Genomic DNA, 20,448 nt, shown 5'->3' with positions numbered 1-20,448 from the left:
AGACAGATTTCATCACCCCAGGTTTAATTGTAATCAGTATAACAACGCCAATCCGACAGTGTCTGTAGTGTACTGAGCAAAATTCTGCTGACAGGTTCGCTTTAACTCATTAAGAGGCGCAGTCCACTTAATGAATTTTGCACAGGCCGTCTGTGCCATGCGCCACGCCAAAACTGCTATTCCAATCAGTGATTGGCATATCATTTTTACATTACAAAACGTCTGCATTTTTAATCATTGTGATTTGCAGGCATGTCCCCCGTACAGCCTATTTCGGCAGAGCTAATTCTAACTGGTGGGAAAACGTTTTGGCGCAACACCCCATTGCAGCTGCGACTTTTCAAAGATTTTACACCAATTTCCTGACATAAAAGTTTTAAACAACTTGATTAATTCACCCCATTATGTGCACATACCCTAAAGTGTCATTAGAGTGCACATCTACAGGTGATGGATTAGTAGCTTAGCAGTTGAAATTTAGGACACTTACTCTAAAAATCCGAAAGTGATTTTTACTGTAGGTCTTGAATCTCTCGGTCTTGTTTATTACTGGCATATCAAAGGTATAGTCACACTGCCTATTCCTTCCGAATATATATTCATCATTCACACAGTCTGCCGAACAAAGAACATAAAATTCAGGAAAATTACAGTTTTTGCCTGATGAAGAGACTTATGCAGTCTTGAAAGCTTGCAATTTGTTACCATCTTTTCAGTTAGCCATTAAAAGGTATCAACCACTGAGGACTCTCAATTCTAAATATTTTTCTATCTACTGGCTAACACGGTACCAAGATATATTTAAAATTACAGAAATTTGGAATTTCGGGAACAAAATATGGTATGTCCTTAAGTTTTACATAGCATTCCTCCATCATAAGTTGAGAGCTGGACAATACAGAACTTGGCTATTTCCAACAGTTCTATACACTCACAATAATGCTGAGGGTCCCAAGAGTCATACCACCATCGATCAGTAAATTAGTTTCTATCAATTCTCGCAATACACCTTTGGCAATCTGAACATCAAACAATCGGTCTTAGCATAGCAAATAAACCAGATCGAAAACGCCCGTCTTCTCCTAAGATGTTAGCTTCAGACAATAAAGCAGGGACGTCTTACAACTCTACAGTGTGTTTTTACTCGATTATGCCTCCTGGAAATGTGTGACTACATTTTCCTGACAAGTTTTATTAAGAAATTATTAATAGTATTATTATTTTTAATATTAACCTAAAATAAATTAGTTCATAGAATGTCAATTAAAAATGTCTACTTTCACATGGGTGTACTTTGGTCAGTAATTTTAGTGCGCATTTGAAAGTTACGAAAACGCTAATAACTTTCCAGATGGAATACTGTTGTCAAATTTATACTGGGGATGTTCCTGCGGGTTTAATCCTTCATAGTGCAAAGAGTGAAACACTTGGTTTACCAGTACCATTTTCCACACTTGTACTTGCACAATGGAAAGGCAAGTTGGGAATGAGCCTTAAGGTACCGTTACACTAAACGATTTACCAACTATCACGACCAGCGATACGACCTGGCCGTGATCGCTGGTATGTCGTTGTGTGATCGCTGGGGAGCTGTCACACAGACAGCTGTCTCCAGCGACCAACGATCAGGGGAACGACTTCGGCATCGTTGAAACGGTCTTCAACGATGCCGAAGTCCCCTGCAGCACCCGTGTAACCAGGGTAAACATCAGGTTACTAAGTGCAGGGCCGCGCTTAGTAACCCGATATTTACCCTGGTTACCATTGCAAAAAAAAAAAAACCACTACATACTCACATTTTGATGTCTGTCACGTCCCCCGGCGTCCACAGGGTTAAAACTGCTTTCGGCAGGAGCGATGCTAATGCACGCGCTGCTGCCGAGAGCTTCCCTGCACTGACTGTCAGTGCCGGCCGTAAAGCAGAGCACAATGGTAACCAGGGTAAATATCGGGTTACTAAGCGCGGCCCTGCGCTTAGTAACCCGATATTTACCCTGGTTACAAGTGAACACATCGCTGGATCGGCGTCACACACGCCGATCCAGCGATGACAGCGGGTGATCAGCGACCAAAAAAAGGTCCTGATCATTCCCCAGCGACCAATGATCTCCCAGCAGGGGCCTGATCGTTGGTCGCTGTCACACATAACGAGATCGTTAGCGGGATCGTTGCTACGTCACAAAAAGCGTGACGTTGCAACGATATCCTTAACGATATCGTTATGTGTGAAGGTACCTTAAGGCCATGGTCACACATGTTCAGTATTTGGACAGTATTTTACATCCGAATTTGTAAGAAAAAACAAGAGTGGGAGAAAAATGCAGGACGTGGTGACGTGTTTCTATTATTCTTTCCCTCCGATTGCTCCACTCCTGATTTTGGCTTACAAATAAGTGTCAAAACCAGAAATGGAAAAGGTAAAAATATTTCCACCCATTTATTTCTGTTTTGGTTTGGTTTTGAATTGCACATACTAATACACAGTAGCACACCCCTAAAATAACTAAAACATAAAAGCAATTTATAGGAGTACAGATACATGCCATGGTTTATGAACCCCTTTTCAAGTGCCCAGAGTCGACCCCATGCATGTGAACTCTTGACATCCATTTCTTCCGGTATTGATGCAAGATCTTGTGTTGATAACGTTTCCAAGGAACTTGTAGTGACAGAGCCGGAGGAGGATGACTGGCTCTGTGAGTGGGGAGCACTGGAAGAAGAGCTGGAGGTGCCTTGCGAAGGCTGGGATGGTTGGGACTCACCCATGTTGTCTCATAAATGATCTAGATAAAAAGATACAGGAATTAGGCAGAAACATAGATAAAAATGTAGCCCGATATATACCGTACACGGAGCACATGGCTCCATAGGCCATACAGCTGTATGTATGTATGTATGTATGTATGTATCTCCACCCTGCAAAGAGTTCCAGGCATTTGTATCATCAACTCGTCTCTGCTACAAGACTCCTATTTATTGCAAATTGAGGCTTCCTAGTAGTCATGGTTACCCAGGAGAGAACGCTGAGCAATCTATGCAGTTGCAGTATGGAACTCTGAAGATCAGAAAAGAAAGACAATTCCTCGAACGAATGGCATTGCAAGTAAAAAGTTGTGCACGGCTATGAGATTGCTTGCCAATACTTATGACGGGGGTAGGGAACATTTTTCATGCTAATATCCATTTGGATATTTATAACATCAGTTATGTGTCTTACAAATTCATCAATTTGTAAACTATACCACAATATTTGGTCATACAATTAGTTAACTCGCCCCTAATGTGACGAATGGAACTGCTTCTACAGGTCCTTCTCAAAAAATTAGCATATAGTGTTAAATTTCATTATTTACCATAATGTAATGATTACAATTAAACTTTCATATATTATAGATTCATTATCCACCAACTGAAATTTGTCAGGTCTTTTATTGTTTTAATACTGATGATTTTGGCATACAACTCCTGATAACCCAAAAAACCTGTCTCAATAAATTAGCATATCAAGAAAAGGTTCTCTAAACCAGAGGTCCCCAACTCCAGTCCTCAAGGCCCACCAACAGGTCATGTTTTCAGGATTTCCTTTGCATTGCACAGGTGATGCAATTATTACCTGGGCAAAACTAAGGAAATCCTGAAAACATGACATGTTGGTGGGCCTTGAGGACTGGAGTTGGGGACCTCTGCTCTAAACGACCTATTACCCTAATCTTCTGAATCAACTAATTACCTCTAAACACATGCAAAAGATACCTGAGGCTTTTATAAACTCCCTGCCTGGTTCATTACTCAAAACCCCCATCATGGGTAAGACTAGCGACCTGACAGATGTCAAGAAGGCCATCATTGACACCCTCAAGCAAGAGGGTAAGACCCAGAAAGAAATTTCTCATCAAATAGGCTGTTCCCAGAGTGCTGTATCAAGGCACCTCAATGGTAAGTCTGTTGGAAGGAAACAATGTGGCAGAAAACGCTGTACAACGAGAAGAGGAGACCGGACCCTGAGGAAGATTGTGGAGAACGACCGATTCCAGACCTTGGGGAACCTGAGGAAGCAGTGGACTGAGTCTGGTGTGGAAACATCCAGAGCCACCGTGCACAGGCGTGTGCAGGAAATGGGCTACAGGTGCCGCATTCCCCAGGTAAAGCCAATTTTGAGCTACAGAGAAGCAGCACTGGACTGTTGCTAAGTGGTCCCAAGTACTTTTTTCTGATGAAAGCAAATTTTGCATGTCATTCGGAAATCAAGGTGCCAGAGTCTGGAGGAAGACTGGGGAGAAGGAAATGCCAAAATGCCTGAAGTCCAGTGTCAAGTACCCACAGTCAGTGATGGTGTGGGGTGCCATGTCAGCTGCTGGTGTTGGTCCACTGTGTTTCATCAAGGGCAGGGTCAATGCAGCTAGCTATCAGGAGATTTTGGAGCACTTCATGCTTCCATCGGCTGAAATGCTTTATGGAGATGAAGATTTCATTTTTTCAGCACGACCTGGCACCTGCTCACAGTGCCAAAACCACTGGTAAATGGTTTACTGACCATGGTATTACTGTGCTCAATTGGCCTGCCAACTCTCCTGACCTGAACCCCATAGAGAATCTGTGGGATATTGTGAAGAGAAAGTTGAGAGACGCAAGACCCAACACTCTGGATGAGCTTAAGGCCGCTATTGAAGCATCCTGGGCCTCCATAACATCTCAGCAGTGTCACAGGCTGATTGCCTCCATGCCACGCCGCATTGAAGCAGTCATTTCTGCCAAAGGATTCCCGACCAAGTATTGAGTGCATAACTGAACATTATTATTTGTTGGTTTTTTTGTTTGTTATTAAAAAACACTTTTATTTGATTGGATGGGTGAAATATGCTAATTTATTGAGACAGGTTTTTTGGGTTATCAGGAGTTGTATGCCAAAATCATCAGTATTAAAACAATAAAAGACCTGACAAATTTCAGTTGGTGGATAATGAATCTATAATATATGAAAGTTTAATTGTAATCATTACATTATGGTAAATAATGAAATTTAACACTATATGCTAATTTTTTGAGAAGGACCTGTATTTGGTGCGACTGTGAAGTTAGGTGGTACGGATGATCATGCTATTTTTAATGGCTTTTCCAGGTTTCTGTTGGTCTGGAGAGCAGTCAAGTCTTGTGATCAGTTAAAGAAAGAACTGCCCACAGCAGTAAGTATTATTATTATTTATATAGCACCATTAATTCCATGGGGCTGTACATGAGAAAGGGGTTACATACAGAGTTTTAGATATCTTTTACAGTAAACAGGTTTACAGTGACAGACTGGCACAGAGGGGAGAGGACCCTGTCCTTGCGGACTTACATTCTATGGGATAGTGGGGAAAAGACTGAAGGTAGGGGTGAGGCGGCGGCTCAGGTGGTGGTGAGGCGGCGGCATGGTTATTGTAGGCTGTAGGCTTTCCTGAAGAGATGGGTTTTCAGGTTCCGTCTGACGGATCCGAGGGTGGTGGATAATCGGACGTGTTGAGGCGTGGAATTCCAGAGGATGGGGAATATTCGGGAGAAAGTAGCTCCAAACACAGATAAACACAGATACAGGTGCTTCTCACAAAATTAGAATATCATCAAAAAGTTAATTAGTTTCAGTTCTTCAATACAAAAAAGTGAAACCCATATTATACTAGATGGTGGCCCGATTATAGAATATGCATGTCCACGTAGTATAGCACAGCCACGTAGTATATTGCCCAGCCACGTAGTATATAGCCCAACCAAGTAGTATATTGCACAGCCCACGTAGTATATTGCCCAGCAAAGAAAAAAAAAAAAAACACAACATGAAGGTATGGTGTGAGTCTATAATGCCCATCATCATTCAGGACAGACTGCTGGGACTTGTAGTTCCCAAATTTAGAACTATGGGCTGGAATATAGGACAGTAAGGTGCAATACACAGTAGTAAGGAAGAACCAGCCTCCAGCCCCGATGCCTCCTCCTCTGGCCGATGCTTCCCTCCTCCCTGCTCCTTCTCAGCAAAGCAACAGCAATGTCAGCCAATCACTGGGCGCGTCTCATGCTCCGGATCTCCGCCACAGCCGCCGCTGCAGGAGAGTCCGAGACACCGGCTCCGGTACCGTGAGGAGGTCACCATGTCCCCTCACCACCCCGGGAGCTTGCGGCCGCGCTGACCGCATACGTACATGTGAGCTGACAGCGTAAAAAGATCTAATGTTAAAAATAATAAAAAAAAAATTAAAAAATGGTTAATCTCACCTTCCGACGTCCCCCATCTCCTCAGCGGTGCACGCGGCGGCTTGGATGCTGCGTGCGAACGACCTGGGATGACCGCGATGTCATCCCAGGTCCTTCGCACACAGCATCCCTGGGAACGGAAGCTGCCGCGTGCACCGCTGAGAGGCTGGAGGACTCCGGGGGCCATCGGAAGGCGAGTATATCACTATTTTTTATTTTAATTCTTGTTAATTATATGGTTCCCAGTCCATGGAGGAGTCTCCTCTCCTCCACCCTGGGTACCATCCGCACATGATCCGCTTACTTCCCGCTTGGTGGGCATAGCCCCATGTGGGAAGTAAGGGGATCAATGCATTCCTATGTGTGCGGAATCCCAGCGATTCCGCAAATTAATGAACATGCTGCGTTTTTTTCCAGAATGAGTTCCCACTCAGGAAAAAAACGCAGCATGTGCATACAAAATGCGGATTGCATTCTTTTAATAGGATGCTTAATGTGAGCATTTTTTTCACGGTTTTATCGCGTTTTTATAGTGGAAAAATGGGGGGGGGAGGGAAAAACGCAAAAAATTACAGGCTGATCCAAAGCCAGTGGATATGCCTCAAGTCAGGGTGTGTGTGTGTGTGTGTGTGTGTGTGTGTGTGTGTGTGTGTGTGTGTGTGTGTGTGTGTGTGTGTGTGTGTGTGTGTGTGTGTGTGTGTGTGTGGCGCAAGGTGCCAATGTCGAATCTGCCAATCTTGGTGTTCTCTGCAAAATGCCATTCGCCCTGTATGGTGTTGGGATGTAAACAACAACTACTTTCGGACGTCAGGCCCCCCATACCATCCTGACAGTTTGAGCAGACACATGGATGTTAGTGGCCTGCTGGAGGTAATTTTGCAAGGCTCTGGCACTTCTCCTGTTCCTCCATCACCAAACCAAAAATCAAAAATGAAGAACTATCCAATTTTGAACTGAGTCTTTAATGACACTTGCCTATTCAAATGACTGGATCAGTATTAATCCCTTCACACTGCATCCAATTTGTTTCTGTTATTTCCTCCCCTTCACGGAGCCATTTATTTTTCTGTAGACAGACATATGCAGAACGAGTTGTACTTTTTAATGACACCACTCATTTCACCACATAGTGTATTGGAAAACAGGGTGAAAAGAAAGTGCAGTGAAACTCTGACAAAAAAATTCTGACTTTTTTGGGGGAAACTGTTTTTACGGTGTACATTTTGTGGCAAAAATGACCATGCAATAGGATTTTTCTCATCAATACATTTAAGGTACCGTCACACTTAGCGACGCTGCAGCGATACCGACAACGAACCGGATCGCTGCAGCGTCGCTGTTTGGTCGCTGGAGAGCTGTCACACAGACAGCTCTCCAGCGACCAACGATCCCGAGGTCCCCGGTAACCAGGGTAAACATCGGGTAACTAAGCGCAGGGCCGCGCTTAGTAACCCGATGTTTACCCTGGTTACCATCCTAAAAGTAAAAAAAACAAACGCTACATACTTACCTACCGCAGTCTGTCCTCGGCGCTCTGCTTCTCTGCTCTGGCTGTGAGCGCCGGGCAGCCGGAAAGCAGAGCGGTGACGTCACCGCTCTGCTTTCCGGCCGCTGTGCTCACAGCCAGACCAGAGAAGCAGAGCGCCGAGGACAGACAGCGGTAGGTAAGTATGTAGCGTTTGTTTTTTTTACGTTTAGGATGGTAACCAGGGTAAACATCGGGTTACTAAGCGCGGCTCTGCGCTTAGTTACCCGATGTTTACCCTGGTTACCAGCGAAGACATTGCTGAATCGGTGTCACACACGCCGATTCAGCGATGTCTGCGGGGAGTCCAGCGACGAAACAAAGTTCTGGACTTTCTTCCCCGACCAGCGACAGCACAGCAGGGGCCTGATCGCTGCTGCCTGTCACACTGGACGATATCGCTAGCGAGGACACTGCAACGTCACGGATCGCTAGCGATATCGTCTAGTGTGACGGTACCTTTACAGCGATACCACACATTTCCTTTTTTAAAATCATTATATTTCCCACTACTAAAATACTAATAATCAGAAATTTGCACCAAAAAAATTTAGGGGGATTGTGTCACCATTTTCAGAGACACGTAACAGTTTTAATTTTTCAGCTGATGGAGCTGTGTGAAAACTTATTTTTTTTGCAGGATGTGAACTTTTTCTTTTTATTAGTACCATTTTGGGATAGACATGGCTTTTTGATCGCTTGTTACAGCATTTTATGTGGAAGTGTGTCGGCCAAGAAAATGTTATTTTGGCATTCGAGTTATTGCTGTTTATGGTGTTTATCATTTGATAGATCGGACATTCCTGAACGCAACGATACCACATATGTGTGTTCTTGTTATATCTTCATTTTCAGTGGCGATTTACCTTTTCTTGTTCTTTTTTGCCCCCTTAGGGGACTTGAAGATGCAATCATTTGATCGCTTGTGTTATACACAGCAACACCCCAGCAGATCGCTACATATGGCAGAAATCATGGTATCCTTTGAAGTTCAGTCACAGGCAGGGTTTCAAAGGAACTCCATAATGACAGGTATGGGGGTCATCAGCCGACCCCTGGCTGTCGCGACAACCAATCAGTGACCCGTAATCACATCATGGGCATGCCGATGCGAGTAGTTAATGACACGCGCGAACGTTGGTGCGTGGTAAATGCTGCTGTCAGATTGATAGTGACATTTCACAAGTTAGCAATCACAGGTGGAGAACTTTTCCACCCACAATTGTTAGTAGCAGGTCCTATCTCTAAGGCCCCTTTCACACAAAGTTTTTTGCCGTCAGGATCAGTCCGGCAAATTTTGAAAAAAAAAACGATTCGGGGAATGATGCCGTCGGATCCGTTTTTTTTCTCACAGACTTGTATTAGCGACGGATGGCTTCACGTTTCAGCCATCGTTCGCCAGATCTGTCAAAAATTGTAATGAAATAACGGATAGACATTGAGGGATTCTGGTTAGTAGGGTGGTGATATCTGGTCCAGAGATGAAGATCTGTGTGTCGTCATCAGAGAAGATTACCTTACTCCAGTCCTCTATGGTCCAATCCTTATGGTCTTTGGCAAACTTCAGCCTGGCTCTACTTTGCTTCTCATTGATGAAATGCTTTTTTATAGCTTTACATGACTTGAGTCCTGTCTCTAGAAGCATGTGATGAACTGTTCTTGCCGTGCACTTCACCCAAGCTGCCATTTGCCATTACTTTTGTAGGTCACTTGATATCATCCTGCGGTTGCTGAGTGACATTCAAAAGATGACAGTCATCCTGGTCAGTGGAGAGTCATTTTCGCCATCTTCCGGTCTGTAGCTTTGTTGTCCACAATGTCTGTTGCTTGACTTCGTTGTAATGGACTGCCGTCTTAGAAATTTTAAGGATGGAGGCAACATGACGCTCACTGTGTCCCTCTGCTAGTAAAGCCAAAATTGAACCCTTTTCCTCACTCAAGACTTTTCTTTTCAACTCCTTTGGCATGGTTCAAAGTTATTTTTTCATTACTATTACTTTTGAGATATTACTAGCACTTGTTTTGCCATCCAGCTTGTCCTATTGCAAGAGGATTGTGAACACTACAGCAGTGTTTTTTATTCTTGCCTTCATTAAATAGGATTTGGTTCAGGTGATCATCTAATCAGAAGCACATTAAGTAGAATGAGGTGTACTATGGTTAGAATTCAACTGACACTGGAATGGAATGGCTGGCAGACATGTAGAGAAGCCGATATTTATAAACTGCTCAGTTGTCTCTTAATTTTTGCCAGAGATGGATGTAAAAATTATATATATATATATATATATATATATATATATATATATATATATATATATATATATATATATATATACAGTCATGGCCAAAAGTATTGACACCCCTGCAATTCTGTCAGATAAGGATCCTCGCTGAGGATCTGTTTATACCAAGGAAGGTGACGGGCACAAGGGGGCATTCTTTGCGTCTGGAGGAGAGAAGGTTTTTCCACCAACATAGAAGAGGATTCTTTACTGTTAGGGCAGTGAGAATCTGGAATTGCTTGCCTGAGGAGGTGGTGATGGCGAACTCAGTCGAGGGGTTCAAGAGAGGCCTGGATGTCTTCCTCGAGCAGAACAATATTGTATCATACAATTATTAGGTTCAGTAGAAGGACGTAGATCTGGGGATTTATTATGATGGAATATAGGCTGAACTGGATGGACAAATGTCTTTTTTCGGCCTTACTAACTATGTTACTACTCATTTTCTTCCTGAAAATAATTGCAAATACAAATTTTTAGGTATTATTGTCTTCATTTAATTTGTCTTAAATGAAAAAACACAAAAGAGAATGAAGCAAAAAGCAAAACATTGATCATTTCACACAAAACTCCAAAAATGGACCAGACAAAAGTATTGGCACCCTCAGCCTAATACTTGGTTGCACAACCTTTAGCCAAAATAACTGCGACCAACCGCTTCCGGTAACCATCAATGAGTTTCTTACAATGCTCTGCTGGAATTTTAAACCATTCTTCTTTGGCAAACTGCTCCAGGTCCCTGATATTTGAAGGGTGCCTTCTCCAAACTGCCATTTTTAGACCTCTCCACAGGTGTTCTATGGGATTCAGGTCTGGACTCATTGCTGGCCGCCTTAGAAGTCTCCAGTGCTTTCTCTCAAACCATTTTCTAGTTCTTTTTGAAGTGTGTTTTGGGTCATTGTCCTGCTGGAAGACCCATGACCTCTGAGGGAGACCCAGCTTTCTCACACTGGGCCCTACATTATGCTGCAAAATTTGTTGGTAGTCTTCAGACTTCATAATGCCATGCACACGGTCAAGCAGTCCAGTGCCAGAGGCAGCAAAGCAACCCCAAAACATCAGGGAACCTCCGCCATGTTTGACTGTAGGGACAGTGTTCTTTTCTTTGAATGCCTCTTTTTTTCTCCTGTAAACTCTCTGTTGATGCCTTTGCCCAAAAAGCTCTACTTTTGTCTCATCTGACCTGAAAACATTCTTCCAAAATGTTTTAGGCTTTTTCAGGTAAGTTTTGGCAAACTCCAGCCTGGCTTTTTTATGTCTCGGGGTAAGAAATGGGGTCTTCCTGGGTCTCCTACCATACAGTCCCTTTTCATTCAGACGCCGACGGATAGTATGGGTTGACACTGTTGTACCCTCGGACTGCAGGGCAGCTTGAACTAGTTTGGATGTTAGTCAAGGTTCTTTATCCAACATTCGTTGAAATTTCTTGTCAATTTTTCTTTTCCGTCCACATCTAGGGAGGTTAGCCACAGTGCCACGGGCTTTAAACTTCTTGATGACACTGCACACGGTTGACACAGGAACATTCAGGTCTTTGGACATGGACTTGTAGCCTTGAGATTGCTCATGCTTCCTCACAATTTGGTTTCTGAAGTCCTCAGACAGTTCTTTGGTCTTCTTTCTGTTCTCCATGCTCAATGTGGTACACACAAGGACACAGGACAGAGGTTCAGTCAACTTTAATCCATGTCAACTGGCTGCAAGTGTGATTTAGTTATTGCCAATACCTGTTAGGTGCCACAGGTAAATTACAGGTGCTGTTAATTACACAAATTAGAGAAGCATCACATGATTTTTCTAACAGTGCCAATACTTTTGTCCACCCCCTTTTTATGTTTGGTGTGGAATTATATCCAATTTGGCTTTAGGACAATTCTTTTTGTGTTTTTTTCATTTAAGACAAATTAAATGAAGATAATAATACCAAATAATTTGTGTTTGCAATCATTTTCAGGAAGAAAATGAGTATTATCTGACAGAATTGCAGGGGTGTCAATACTTTTGACCATGACAGTATATATACATACACACAGGAGAGGTATATATGTATGTAGGTCTCCTTTCATTCGCTACCTACCCAAAACGTCAAGATTTGTGGGGCCATGGAAAAAATCATCCAAGACCATCTTCACACGCACAAGGTATCCGCTCGTTGGGTGCTGAGTTACCCGCCTGCTCACACCTTTCTAGACGCAGGAACAGGTCGAATGCTCTCAGGCTCGATAAGACAATGTGCCATGGAAACCAGGAGGACTGGTTCAACAGACTGATCACACAGGATGAAAGCTGGGTCCATCACTATGATCCTGAGACTAAAGTCCAGTCGATGCAATGGAAGCATCATGACTCACCGCCTCCAAAGAAGGCACATGCCCAACCCGCGGCAGGCAGGGTCATGAAGACAGTATTTTGGGACCAGCACGGAGTATTATTGATGGATTTCCTAGCAAAGGGTACCATGATCACAGGGGAAAACTATGCTTCACTGCCGTGGATATAGCGGGAGGCCATCAAAACCAAGAGACATGGCATGCTCACCAAAGGTGTCTGCCTTCTGCAAGAAAAGGCACCAGTTCACAACTCACATTTGCCCAAATGGAAGCATGCTCCTGTAGCTGTGAGATTATACTGCATCCCCCTTATTCACCCGACCTCGCACCATCGGTCTTCCAAGTGTTTCCATCAATGACGTTATTTTTGAAGGTCAAGCATTTTCCAGATGATGAACCTGATTTCCGAAGTCATACCGTGGCTTTTAGAGCAACCTGTCGACAAGCGAGGTGTTTACAGATGCTTAAAGGGAACCTGTCACCTGAATTTGGCGGGACTGGTTTTGGGTCATATGGGCGGAGTTTTCGGGTGTTTGATTCACCCTTTCCTTACCCGCTGGCTGCATGCTGGCTGCAATATTGGATTGAAGTTCATTCTCTGTCCTCCATAGTACACGCCTGCGCAAAGCAATCTTGCCTTGTGCAGGCGTGTACTATGGAGGACAGAGAATGAACTTCAATCCAATATTGCAGCCAGCATGCAGCCAGCGGGTAAGGAAAGGGTGAATCAAACACCCGAAAACTCCGCCCATATGACCCAAAACCAGTCCCGCCAAATTCAGGTGACAGAGTCCCTTTAAAGAGATGGGAGAAGTGTGTGTCCCTAGGTGGCACCTATGTAGAGAAGGACTAATAACTGTGCCAAGTTTCATTGCTCTCAGTACACAGGAAGTGGGTCAGGGGAAATCTTTAATGAACGCCCCTTCGTATAAATATATCTTGAAAAAAAAAATCCTGTTCTGCAGGCAGGCATCTGCGCTGCAGCATGATCGCATATGTAATTTATTTGAGGTTATCCTTAGAGTCAATAAAAAAAAAAATTAAAATGGCGCTGGCCACGCCTATGCAGTAGCAGCTATTGTGATCAGTGAGTGGTCAGAATTGAAAAAGGGGTTAGACAGACTTACAGTATCAGGAAGGAGGGCTTTCATACCATAGTTCAGTGGTCCCCAACCTTTCTTACCTTGGGAGCCGCATGAGCTAGTCACAAGCCACACCTGGCACCCACTTCCCCCCTGTAGTAGCACCCAGACTCCCCCATTACAGGTATACAGAACGCAGACCCCCAGCAGCGATAGGCTTACACCCAGGGGTCCGCACTTCCTTACTAGGCCTGCGAGTCTCTGGTAGGAAACACTTGCCTGAGGGCCATGTGCCCACGAGAAGTTTCTGATGCTGCGTATTACAGTCCTGGCCAAGTGGATGGGATTTACAGACGTCTCCCACCCTGTGCGCTTCCATCTCACTCACTGTGACCTGACCCACGGTGCAGCTTTCACATCCACAAGACAGCTTCTCCTGAGGGTGCGCTGAGCTTTACGTCAGGGCTTTATCCAACGACTTACAGTATATCATATACAGAAAACCCACTGGTACAAAACCCATGTAATCCGCACAACTGTCAATAAAGTTGTGAAAGCCAAATACCAGGAAATATCAAAAACAAAGCAGCTTTATCGAAAACATGACAAACGACCAAGACAAAAAAAAGGCAAAAACACGAAACTTCAAAGGTGCAGAAATTCCACAACATCAAAAACCTCCGCAAAAGCAGATGTGGCCTTAACCTCCGGGGTCCCTACAGGAGTGACCCCTCCCACGCAGAGCGCTGACCACCGCACGTTGTGGCTGTGTCTGCACTGCGGCCTGCGCACTCACAGGTCTCCCCATGACTAGGCACTGGAACCTCCACACACAAGGGCCTTTTATAGAGAGCTTAAAGGGAACCTGTCACCCCGTTTTTTGAGATTGAGCTATAAATACTGTTAAATAGGGCCTGCGCTGTGTGTTACTATAGTGTATGTAGTGTACCCCGATTCCCCACCTATGCTGAGAAATAACTTACCAAAGTCGCCGTTTTCGCCTGTCAATCAGGCTGGTCAGGTCGGGAGGGCGTGGTGACATCGCTGGTTCTTCCTCAGCTTTACGTTGGTGGCGTAGTGGTGAACAAGCAGCGCGCGATCTGCGCTGTCATCCCTTTCGTCGGTGGGGGCGGCCATCTTCCTGGGGCCGCGCGTGCGCAGCCCGAGTGCTCTGCTGCACGGGGCTTCAGGAAAATGGCCGCAGGATGCCGCGCGTGCGCATTAGAGATCGCGGCGGCCATTTTCCCAAAGCCGAGATGCAAACTCGGCTTTGGGAAAATGGCCGCCGCGATCTCTAATGCGCACCCGCGGCCATTTTCCTGAAGCCCCGTGCTTCAGCCACTACGCCACCAACGTAAAGCTGAGAAAGAACCAGCGATGTCACCACGCCCTCCCGACCTGACCAGCCTGATTGACAGGCGAAAACGGCGACTTTGGTAAGTTATTTCTCAGCATAGGTGGGGAATCGGGGTACACTACATACACTATAGGAACACACAGCGCAGGCCCTATTTAACAGTATTTATAGCTCAATCTCAAAAAACGGGGTGACAGGTTCCCTTTAAAAACAAGGGGGCGTGGCTCACATTGTAATAATGCAGCAGTCAAAAGACACGCCCCCAGTTTACTTGGACACGCCCCCTCGTACGACCATCAGCACAAACTACTGCGGCCCGTGTCTCTGGGACCAGGGGGTAAGAACACAGAGGCGGCATGCCCAGCGGAAATGAGACATGCGCAGACACAGGCCACTTCCGACCTGGTGCCCGACCTCATATAATCTGCGGGATAAGCGGCCTGCTCTGTCCGCAGTCCACACTGCGGCGCCCCTGGTCCCCCCCGTACATGGACCCGTCCTTCATCCCTGCGGCCCGTTCTTACCTCACAGCAGCCACATAAACAGGAAGACTCCGCTCTCCTCTTTTGCCGCCAAACAGTCAAGTACAGGCGGCCAATAAGCGGCCGTGACGTCAGTATGGGCGGAAACATTTCACCTCCAGTCTTTTTTTCCACTCATGAATGGTAAGTGGGCGTGGTTTCCGTGCTCCGCCAGTACCACACACCGAGCGGGGGTATTCCTAGAGCACAGCCGACTGTAGAAGCAGCGCGTTATGTGGGCTTCACTTCCGGGTCCCACTGTGTGCTTCGCCATGGAGCTTGCCAGCCATATAATGTGGAGGCGCTGTGCCAGTCAGTGGAGGGCATGCTGCACTGGCGGTGTGGTGCCGCGGCTGGTTGACGCTCCCTCTACTGGCGGTGTATCCAGGGTCACTGCGCTGCTTTGCTCCGTACGCTGTGAACCAGCCCGGACATTGTCCCAGCGCGCCTTTATATCCTTTTGTAGCGTGCCCCTCAGGCTCCTGAGTGTTTCCTCGGGCAGCACCCTGTGCTGGAGCTGTCAGACCACTGTCACCGGCCCCCAGCTCTTCTGCCCCTCCTGCAGCTGCATACAACCTCCTGATGAGAGCAAGGATCACTACCAGCTGCTGGACTGGTGAGAGGGGCCAGGTACTGGGGGGAACTGGTCAGAGGGACCACGTACTGGGGGGAAACTGAACAGAGGGGCCATGTACTGTGTGTGTGGGGACTGGTGAGAGGGGCCACGTACTGCGTGTTGGGGGGGACTGGTGAGAGGGGCCACATACTGTGTGTGTGGGGACTGGTGAGAGGGGCCACGTACTGCGTGTGGGTGTACTGGTGAGAGGGGCCACATACTGTGTGTGGGGGTACTGGTGAGAGGGGCCACATACTGTGTGTGGGGGTACTGGTGAGAGGGGCCACATACTGTGTGTGGGGGTACTGGTGAGAGGGGCCACATACTGTGTGTGGGTGTACTGGTGAGAGGGGCCACATACTGTGTGTGGGGGTACTGGTGAGAGGGGCCACATACTGTGTGTGGGTGTACTGGTGAGAGGGGCCACATACTGTGTGTGGGGGTACTGGTGAGAGGGGCCACATACTGTGTGTGTGGGGACTGGTGAGAGGGGCCACATACTGTGTGTGGGGGTACTGGTGAGAGGGGCCACATACTGCGTGTGTGGGTGTACTGGTGAGAGGGGCCACATACTGTGTGTGGGGGTACTGGTGAGAGGGGCCACATACTGTGTGTGTGTGGGGGGGACTGGTGAGAGGGGCCACATACTGTGTGTGTGTGGGGGGGACTGGTGAGAGGGGCCACGTACTGCGTGTGTGGGTGTACTGGTGAGAGGGGCCACATACTGTGTGTGGGGGGGGGGACTGGTGAGAGGGGCCACATACTGCGTGTTGGGGGGGACTGGTGAGAGGGGCCACATACTGCGTGTTGGGGGGGACTGGTGAGAGGGGCCACGTACTGTGTGTGGGGGGGACTGGTGAGAGGGGCCACGTACTGTGTGGGGGGGGGGCTGGTGATAGGGGCCACGTACTGTGTGGGGGGGGCTGGTGAGGGGGCCACGTACTCTGTGGGGGGGGGCTGGTGAGAGGGGCCACGTACTGTGTGTGGGGGGGCTGGTGAGAGGGGCCACGTACTCTGTGGGGGGGGGGCTGGTGAGAGGGGCCACGTACTGTGTGTGGGGGGGCTGGTGAGAGGGGCCACGTACTCTGTGGGGGGGGCTGGTGAGAGGGGCCACGTACTGTGTGTGGGGGGGCTGGTGAGAGGGGCCACGTACTCTGTGGGGGGGGCTGGTGAGAGGGGCCACGTACTGTGTGTGGGGGGGGGGGCTGGTGAGAGGGGCCACGTATGATGGTGAGAGGGGCCACGCCATGATTACAGCACCTTGTGCAAAGCTAAGGAAATCTTGAAAACACGCATGGTTTGCGGCCCTCGAGGAATGCAGTTTGACACCCCTGATGTAAACCTATGAAAAACAAAATCCGCAGTGCACATGCTGCGAAAAGAAAAACCCTGCAGAAACGTAGCATTGTTTATTCTGCAGCATGTCAATTCTTTGTGCAGATTCCACAGCGGTTTACACCTGCTCCTCAATAGAAATCCGCACAAAATTCGCAAACAAAAACTGTAATTCTGCAGGAACTCCGCAGTGCAGTTTACCTGCGGATTTACCAAAATCCGTTCGGTAAATTCCGCAAAGTAATCTGCACCGTGTGCACATACCCTTAGATGTTTACATCTTTACTTTTCTGGGATTGTTGGAGACACCTGCCGTGCGTTGTGGTGTTCTGAGTGCAGAATTCCTCCTCCAACCCACAACTGAACTCTGGCTGAAAAATTCAAGGAAACTTGTAATTTTCCAAACTGTGTGGGGACTGTGGACGGCAAACACACTCGGATTCTTATACCTGCTTGAAGTGGATCCAAGTACTTCAATTATAAAAAAAAAAAAAAAAAAATACTTTTCCATTGTTCTCATGGCGATTGCGGATGCTGAGTGTAGATTTGTTGACGTTGGCTGATTTGGACGAGGAACTGACTTTCAGACTTTCAAAAACTCTGGCATGGGACAACGTTTGTATAGTAGTATTTTTAATTTTCCACTGCCACAACCTTCCGAACACTGAAGGACCACCAATGCCATTTGTTCTTGTTGGGGATGAGGTGTTTCAAATGTGTGCCAACCTCAAGTCGGGACTTGAATCACACCAAAAGGATTTTCAACTACAGCCTGACAAGGGTACAAAGAACTGTGGAGTGTGCCTTTGGTTTGCTGCAGGGTGGATTTGATTTAAATTTAACTGATTTAAATCACGATTTAAATCACTAGTCAGTAAAGGTACCGTCACACTTAGCGACGCTGCAGCGATACCGACAACGATCCGGATCGCTGCAGCGTCGCTGTTTGGTCGCTGGAGAGCTGTCACACAGACCGCTCTCCAGCGACCAACAATGCCGGTAACCAGGGTAAACATCGGGTAACTAAGCGCAGGGCCGCGCTTAGTAACCCGATGTTTACCCTGGTTACCATCCTAAAAGTAAAAAAACAAACACTACATACTTACCTACAGCCGTCTGTCCTCCAGCGCTGTGCTCTGCACTCCTCCTGTACTGTCTGTGTGAGCACAGCGGCCGGAAAGCAGAGCGGTGACGTCACCGCTCTGCTTTCCGGCTGACCGACGCTCACAGCCAGTACAGGAGGAGAGCAGAGCACAGCGCTGGAGGACAGACGGCTGTAGGTAAGTATGTAGTGTTTGTTTTTTTACATTTAGGATGGTAACCAGGGTAAACATCGGGTTACTAAGCGCGGCCCTGCGCTTAGTTACCCGATGTTTACCCTGGTTACCAGCGAAGACATCGCTGAATCGGTGTCACACACGCCGATTCAGCGATGTCTGCGGGGAGTCCAGCGACCAAATAAAGTTCTGGACTTTCTTCCCCGACCAGCGACAGCACAGCAGGGGCCTGATCGCTGCTGCCTGTCACACTGGACGATATCGCTAGCGAGGACCCTGCAACGTCACGGATCGCTAGCGATATCGTCTAGTGTGACGGTACCTTAAGGCTTGATTTAAATCAGTGATTTAAATCAAAGTTTCTACCTAAACTAGTTCTTGCTACTTTAACATGCAAGTAGATGAAGATTTTTAGAATCACTTTTTATATTACTTTTTTCTCCCCAGTTTAATGGGTTAATCATTCATATTTGGACACCACTGTTCTGTTGTACTTAGGAAGGAGAAAAATAATCCTGACCTTAATAACAATTTAAATAGATTTATTCAACTGAAACATTAACAACATTACAGCATAAGTTATTTGCTTAAACAAACATCCACGTTTGTTAACTAATTTGGCGAAACAAAATATATATATTATAAGAAACTTAGACTGACAGCCCAGCCGACACATGAAAAACTTAAATACTACTGTCCCTGCTGTCCTCTGTAGCTCACTTGTTGTCATCTTCATCATCATCTTCTTCTTTGTTCCTATTCATAATCTGGAAAAGAAAAACAAGCTTTCCTGCTTTATTGGGTCCCAACCGATTTCTCAATTTAGAATGAATGAGTCCAAAAGAAGAGAATATTCTTTCAATGCCTGCAGAAGAAGCTACTGCTGTTAAAAGTGAAATCATTACTTGAACAGTCTCTAAATCCAAGCGCTTAAGTGACTTCCACCAGTTTACTGGTGTGACCTTCCTTAAAATATCTTCAGCAAACATATTTCTTGAATGGTTCCCCCTTAGCTCTGAAGTTTATTATAGTTGGCATTAAAGATGGATGATTGCTGGATACCCATGTCATAACTAACTCCTCTTCCTCAGCACTTAGGTTTTTACCCTGATATTGGATATTGACAATATTTGCCAAAAAATGAGTTGGAGTCAGTGCTTGTCCCATTCGTTTGTTTACTGCTTGTAATTTAATTCTGTCCATGTATAGTTCTGTTTTTAAGTGTTCACTCAGTTACTTCCAAATTTTAACAGCATCCGCAATAAAACAGCTATTTTTCTGTATTTTGTTTAAAGCTTGAGAGATGGGTTTCAGGAAGCTCAGCATATGTTCAACATTTCTCTTAAACCCAATGTTGAGGATTTTGGCCGTGACAGTGCCATCTATTTTATCTCGATTTTCTTCACAAAGTGTCATCAGAATAGGCCAGTTTTTGATATACTGCTCAAAACAGTCCACCACAGAGTTCCATCTAACATCTTGTGGGAGCGTTAGCTTGGTTCCACCCATCCTTTTCAGAGCTGCTGCAGCAAAATGATTATTACGGAAGTATTTAGCAATTTCAACAACATTAGCCTTTATTTCTGGAACACTTAAGTCTTTGGCTAAGAGGTGCAGCAAATGAGCACTGCAACCATATGTTATTAGCAGCTTTGTATTCCCTCCCTGCTCTTCTAAATCTCTTCTCATCTTGGATACATTTGCAGCATTGTCAGTGACCAAACTGCGTACTAGACATTTGAATTTTTGTTCACATGTCGTTATAGCTTTTACTGCCACTTCTTGTAAAGGTACCGTCACACTAGACGATATCGCTAGCGATCCGTGACGTTGCAGCGTCTTGGCTAGCGATATCGTCCAGTGTGACAGGCAGCAGCGATCAGGCCCCTGCT

The 20,448-nt window shown here is 46.1% G+C and overlaps 2 protein-coding genes across 5 annotated transcripts in view; one reads left to right on the top strand and one right to left on the bottom strand.

Annotated features, from left to right (window-relative positions):
• The window catches only part of CHEK2 (checkpoint kinase 2), an 88,715-nt gene extending 73,330 nt beyond the window's left edge, over positions 1-15,385 (bottom strand). Inside the window, exons 1-3 of the mRNA XM_069758585.1 lie at positions 15,332-15,385; positions 2,544-2,783; positions 491-615 (exon numbers count right to left, since the gene is read on the bottom strand). Of these exons, the coding sequence (XP_069614686.1) occupies positions 491-615; positions 2,544-2,766 (348 nt within the window). The 5' untranslated portion in view covers positions 2,767-2,783; positions 15,332-15,385. The remainder of the gene's footprint in view (positions 1-490; positions 616-2,543; positions 2,784-15,331) is intronic.
• Positions 15,386-15,512: 127 nt separating this feature from the next.
• Positions 15,513-20,448, top strand: part of HSCB (HscB mitochondrial iron-sulfur cluster cochaperone) — a 42,488-nt gene continuing 37,552 nt past the window's right edge. For all 4 annotated transcript variants that reach the window (XR_011319385.1, XM_069758617.1, XM_069758608.1 and 1 more), the window contains exon 1: positions 15,513-15,944. Coding sequence is in view for 3 of the 4 variants with exons in the window: in XM_069758617.1 (XP_069614718.1) it covers positions 15,562-15,944 (383 nt within the window). In the remaining variant the exon portion in view is untranslated. The remainder of the gene's footprint in view (positions 15,945-20,448) is intronic.

Source organism: Ranitomeya imitator, chromosome 1, assembly GCF_032444005.1.
Source record: "Ranitomeya imitator isolate aRanImi1 chromosome 1, aRanImi1.pri, whole genome shotgun sequence".
In the NCBI taxonomy this organism is placed as follows: domain Eukaryota; kingdom Metazoa; phylum Chordata; class Amphibia; order Anura; family Dendrobatidae; genus Ranitomeya; species Ranitomeya imitator.
The sequence above is the reverse complement of the archived record's forward strand: the minus strand, read 5'-3'. Positions and strand labels throughout refer to the sequence as shown.